At 51.4% G+C, this 6,000-nt stretch overlaps 1 protein-coding gene across 2 annotated transcripts in view; it reads left to right on the top strand.

Annotated features, from left to right (window-relative positions):
* BICRAL (BRD4 interacting chromatin remodeling complex associated protein like) overlaps positions 1-4,123 on the top strand; it is a 74,744-nt gene extending 70,621 nt beyond the window's left edge. For both annotated transcript variants that reach the window (XM_040983387.1, XM_040983386.1), the window contains exons 9-10: positions 739-841; positions 3,027-4,123. In XM_040983387.1, the coding sequence (XP_040839321.1) occupies positions 739-841; positions 3,027-3,799 (876 nt within the window). In that variant the 3' untranslated portion in view covers positions 3,800-4,123. The remainder of the gene's footprint in view (positions 1-738; positions 842-3,026) is intronic.
* The last annotated feature ends 1,877 nt before the right edge of the window (positions 4,124-6,000 follow it).

Raw genomic sequence — 6,000 nt, forward strand, 5'->3', positions numbered from 1 at the left:
TTGGGGAGAGTTGGAATGAACCAAGAAGTGAAAGATTTGTCTCTTTCTCTCCATTTCTTTCTCTTCTTTGTGACTGTCCCTCTCACTCCTGCTCTACCTTTTAAATAAGTCTTAAAATACATTTTTTTAAAAAATCAGTATAAATCTAAAAAAAAAAAAAAACAAAACAAAACCAGATATTTATTTGAGATTGTGCCACCAAAGTATGTAATGGTTGTTACCATATGTTCAACCATTCCGGAACCACTAGAAAAGACCAGCTCCATCATTTGTAAAGAAAGGGCTACACACTTGACCCAGTGCTATAGAATATTTTGATTCTATACAGCAAAGCATTAATAGAAAGGAAACACAATTTAGAGCATAGCAGGATATAGAGGGTATCAGTCAGTTTATAGAGTAGCTACTATTAGTATGCAAAGGAAAGACCCATAAATGAATGTGTATGAATGGTCACATGCACAGTCTGAACGTCCAACAGGTAGGCAGGTGCTGCCTCCAGGGAGAGGCACTGGCTTGCGGTATCCAGGGGAGGCAGAGAAGGGAGACGTGCCTACCTATGCCCTATGCCTTCGAGAATGTTGAGACAATACATAAATTACCTCTCAAAAAAAACCGAAGTTTTAAAAAAATGCATCATGTGTACCTAGGGTCAGTGGGGCGCGATGGGGCGTGGCCGACTGCTCTGGTCCTGCAGACATAGTGCAGTGTTCCTGAAACAATGCATCTCCATTTCAGCGGGTCAACCCCTCTGCAGAGATGGTGATGATCGATCGGATGTTCAACCAGGAGGAAAGGGCGTCCCTGTCCCGAGACAAGCGTCTGGCCCTCGTGGACCCCGGTGAGCAGGGCGGGGATGCTGCGGGGGCCGGGGGCATGGTCGTGGGGGCTGACTGGTGGGCGAGAGACTTGAGGGTAGAGTAGAAATTCTGAGTGAAGACGGGCGGGCCCCGGAGTTGAGAGCAGAACACCAATCCCCTACAAGATCCAAAAAGAAATTGTACATCCAGGTAAGAGATTCTTCACCCACTGTGAATGTAGAACGGCCCCTCACTGACACACTTGCACCTTGGCGTGTCAGCAAGTGGCCGGCCGTGTACAAGGTACAGTGAAGCCAGGCGCTGGCCACAGCCCAGCCAGCTGGCAGGTTCCTGGCCCCCAGCGTCCTGCCAGCTGCATGTATCTTTAATTGCTTCAATTTCTGCCTGGTAACAATGAGTTCTCCTTAGTTTTTCACAGACTGTGGGACAGTTTAGATTGAGTAACATTGTTATTATTCACAAAGTAGGAATTGTGCCCATAGGTCACCATCTTAGCAGAGGAATGCATTCATTTCCCCAGGTTTCCCTCCAGTCCCACCTCCTATTTGCATACTGTATTTTGGTGGGGGGCGGAGGAGGTGTTCCGGTGCTTGATATGATTTTGTATTCTAGTTTCCTGTAATGTATCTGAAGCTTTTACCATGCTGCTGTAATCATCATAACATCCTCCATAGTTTAAAATAAGAGCTTAATGATTTATTTCTTTCCCTTACTATTGAAGTAGTGCATGTGGCTTCAGCCATTCCTCTAATATCTTTTCTGGTATTTAAATATGGAACTGCTGCCTTGTGTTTGATGTGACTTAGAAAATTTACAAATGAATTTGAGTGGCCTTCAAAAAGCTCGTGGAAAATACATATTTTGAGAAAAAAAACACATGGATTTCACAAATTTGGCTTCAATTTATCTTTCAATTTAATTTTTCCATAAACCTTTTAAAATACATTTATATATCTGAAAGAGATGATGACATGGGGAGAGAGAGCTTCCCCCTCCTGTTTATTTCCCAGATGGCCCCAGCAGTCAGAGCTGGGCCAGGCTGAAGCCAGGAGCCAGGAGCACCGTCCAGGGCTCCCGTACCAGGGTGGCAGGGGCCCACGTTCCCGAGCCTCCCTGGATGCTTTAGTAGGGAGCTGACCAGAAGTGGAGCAGAGCCCGTGATCTTGGCTCTGGAATCTCTAGTGGTCACAGATCCAAATCCTGGCTGCCCCTCTTCCCATCCAGCTCCCTGCTAATGTGCCTGGGAAAGCAGCAGAGGATGGCCCAAGCCCTGGGGCCCCTGCATTCATGTGGGAGACCTGCAAGAAGCTCCGGGTCCAGACTCTGCTAGCTCTAGCTGTTGCAGCCATTTGGGGAATGAACCAGCAGATGGGAGATCTTTCTCTCTCCCAGATAAATCAGTAAATCTTAATTTAAACAAACAAATAACAACAACAACAAAAGTGGAGCAGCCAGGACTTGAGCCAGCACACAGATATCAGTGCCACAGCTTCATCTGTGAACTCTGAAGTCCCTTATATACACCCTTGTACTCAGTCTAAAGGAAGGATCACGTGCTTATTATTATTAACAGGATACTCACATAGTTCCCCCCAAAGGAAAATAATAATATCAGGTGCGTTTCTGGCCCTTTTGCTTAGAACCGACTCCCTGACCGCCTTGGGTCAGCTGGCTAGCTGGCTTGCAGATCATCTTTCCCTGGGTTTGGCCCCCTAGACCTGAGTGCCACAGGGGGTTGGGAAGGGAGCTGCCCTGACTTGGAAGCTGAACGTGGTTGTTTTAGATTACAAGGCTGTATTCCCTGGAGCTCCTCTGTTGAACTTGGTGGACACGTTGTTCCTGTTGGCTGCACACAGACCCTGTGTGGTCTTCCAGAGGTCATCAAAGCCAGCTTTCATTGCCCTCACTTGGCAGCTGTCTGCCTCCGTCCACAGTCCACACCCTCGGTGGCTCACACCCTTAGAGACTTCCTCACCCCCAGCCCAGCTTGCTCCGCATCCATCCATCCTGTGGGCTGGACTCAGAGACCCCCTGGGTCCTTCACACAGGTCTAGGAGGGACGAATACACGCTCCAGGGCCCTGTGCCAAAGGGGGCGTAGGGGACCAGACATTCCGAGGGAACTAACGCTGTACGACCCCAGGAAAGCCGTGCTTTGGTGCCCGGCTGCCTCCCTCCTCATGGCGCTCTCTGTTCCCCTTTCCAGAGGGTTTCCAAGCCGACTTCTGCTGCGCCTTCCAGCCTGACCAGGCTGCTCGCGAGCCCCAGCCCTGCAGGAGCGAGCCGCACAGCAGCCGATCCGCCAGCTCCGCGCACCCGACCGCCAGGGCGCACGGCAGGGACCGAGCCAAAGCCGGCGCGGCCGAGCCCGCGACTCCGGACCAGTTTCCTCTAGTGCCTAATCACATCGTGGTCTCCGCGGAAGGAAACATTTCCAAAAAATCCGATGGCCTCGGCCGAGCCCTGAAGTTGGACAAAGCGGGCTCGGTTCCGTACCGGAGCCCTGCAGACGAGAAAACCGGCCAGAGAGAGCCCGCCAAGACCCGCGAGGGCTCGCCAGGCCCGGAGGGGCTCCGCCGACCATCCTGCAGACCGGAGCTCGCTGGCGTCCTGGGAGAGCCGCCCGCCGAGTCTCCGGGGACCAATTCCTTCCCGGACAGAACCTTGAGGCGTTCCCCGCAGAGCGACGCGCTGCACACGGACATCCTGAAAGGGTCCGGTGAGCCGCAGCCCGAGCTGCAGCTCACCAAGAGCCTGGAGACGACGTTTAAAAATATCTTGGAACTGAAAAAGGCCAGCCGGCAACCCCAGAGCGAGCCCGCCGCCGGCAGCGGCTCGGTCGACTTAGATTTCCCCAACTTCTCCCCGATGGCCTCGCAGGACAACTGCCTGGAAAAGTTCATCCCGGACCACAGCGAGGGCGTGGTGGAAACTGACTCCATCTTAGAAGCAGCTGTAAATAGTATCCTAGAGTGTTAATAGCAGCCGCACCCCCTGCCCCCACCTGCCGCCAGCCCCGAGTTCTCTCCCTCCCTGACACAAGCGGATGGAATGGCCTGTCTGCAGCCCGCTCCATCTGTCATCACGCGTCGTTCTCTCGAATCTCAGCCTGTTCTGTGTTGAAGAGCAATACTCCGCAGTCACAAGGAGACCCTCTAGCGAAACTAACCCTCGTTAGCAAGCAGTCTGACAGGCCCGACACCTTGTGAGTGTTAGCCAAGTGTTTATGGTCATTTTTTAAATTTGTTTTAAAATTATTATTTTTTTAACCACTGTAACTCAATGAAACCACAGTATGCCTGGCCATGGGTGAGATTCTGACAATCATAAGTCATTTGAAAAATAGAATTATTAAAGAAAATCAAAGAGGACTGAGAGAAGCTACTTTTTAACAACAACAAAAATCCCACTAATCTCTCTTCAAATTTAGTATTTTTTTGTGGTTTTTCAGTTTTGTTTGGTCATTTTGAGGGTTTCTTTTCTTTTATTTTGTTCTTCACTGGGGGAAGAACAGGTGATTCTCCTCCCCCAGCCACCCCCCAGTTGCCCCATCCCGCCATCCCTGAGCAGTCTGCTACTGGCCACCCTGCAGGCCCCCCAGCCCTGGTGGGGGAAGCTGGGGGCCTCCCCAGGAGGGCAGGCCTGCTGCTGTGCGGGCCCCAGAGCGAGAGGCAGCTTCTTCACAGCCCTGAGCCCACCTCTGCCCAGGGAGTGCCCCTGCTCTCAGTGCCACCGGCGGGACTTGAGGTCACTTCCCCAGGCTAAAATAAAGATGAATGAAACGAGAGTCGTGGCGCAGCGTGGAGGGGAGTGGCAGGGGAGAGCCGGGAAGATTCTGATGTGTGTATAGTACAAGCAGACGTATGTGAGCTGTTGAGACAAAACCCGAGTGTTGCATTCTATAATTGGATGTAGTCAACATATGATGTATGTTTCTGTTGGTTGTTGGGTTCTGTTTGCGCTCATCTCTCTCTCACTGTCTGTCTGTGTCTGTCTGTCTCTCTCTCTCTCTCCTCCCCCACCCTTTCCCACAACAACCAGCCCAGAGTCAAAAGCACTTTGATGGGAAAGCTATGCCGCAATGTTTCAGTTCAGACTTGCCAGGGACTTTGGCCTTGTTGATGCTCCTTGTTGTCTGAGAACAGCAGCCAACCCGGCAGCAGCAAACATTACCAAAACACAGACAAACCAAAGGTAGCCGGCCAGCCCACGCCGTGGAATGGAAGCCTTTTAGACCCACGCTTCCGCCAAAGGTTACGTCCTGGCAGGGTGCATGGCACTGAGCCCTGTTCCTAATTGTGAACTTGACTGATTGCTTGCTTGCTTCCTTCCTTTCTGTCAGGGGCTTTCCCCATGTTCTTAGAAACCTGCCCCAGCTCATCCCATTTCGGCTCACACATCTGCTCTCACTGCTGTTGTAGCCGTCACTTGCCGCCATCTTGTGGAGAGCTACCTTACGGCGTGGGTAGGTTGGTAGGTAGGTCCCAGTGTCCTCCTGACACAAACAGGTGTGGGTGTGTCTGGGCTGTGCAGACCTGGAGATCACTCTAGCTGCTGGGAGGACACACTTTCCCTCTCTCACCTACCCTGCCGATCTGCCTGGCGTTTGAAGCTCACCGACTGGTCTCCACGTTGATGTGTTGCCAGGATCTAGAAGCAGCCCCTATTGTCACTGTGTTGGGCATTTCTCTTCCTGATGAGCCTTCAATGGAAAGTAAGCTTCTGGTTGTTAGAAAACAGATGGCCACAAAAGCCTGTACCCTTCCGGCTCCTCTCATGCACAGGCCCAGTGAGCTGGCCAGTCCACACTGTGGCCATGTGCCTGGCCAACAGCTCCCAGAAAGTCTGGGCCATTTCAAGGTCGTCATTTTCTTCTGATTTGTGCCAAGGTCCCAAGCCGCAGGCTTCCCCTTGATCCTGTATTGTAACATATTAGATAAGTTGGTATTGCCATTTTGGGGCGGCCCTTGGGTGACACCCTGCCCTACACCCCGTGATTTCACAGCTCGCTCTCAGAGCTCCAGGCTCCCCTAATTCCTGGTAAGACCTAATGATGGTCCCTCCTGATCAAATTTTTCTCATTGTGGAACTGTATGCCCAGAACCTTCCCACGGCTGCTTGTGAATTAATTACTGAAAATCAGTGGAAATTCTTAATAGACAAGATGAGATTGATGTACA

Source organism: Ochotona curzoniae, unplaced genomic scaffold, assembly GCF_017591425.1.
Source record: "Ochotona curzoniae isolate NIBS_2020 unplaced genomic scaffold, NIBS_Ocur_1.0 contig_3819, whole genome shotgun sequence".
Lineage (NCBI taxonomy): Eukaryota > Metazoa > Chordata > Mammalia > Lagomorpha > Ochotonidae > Ochotona > Ochotona curzoniae.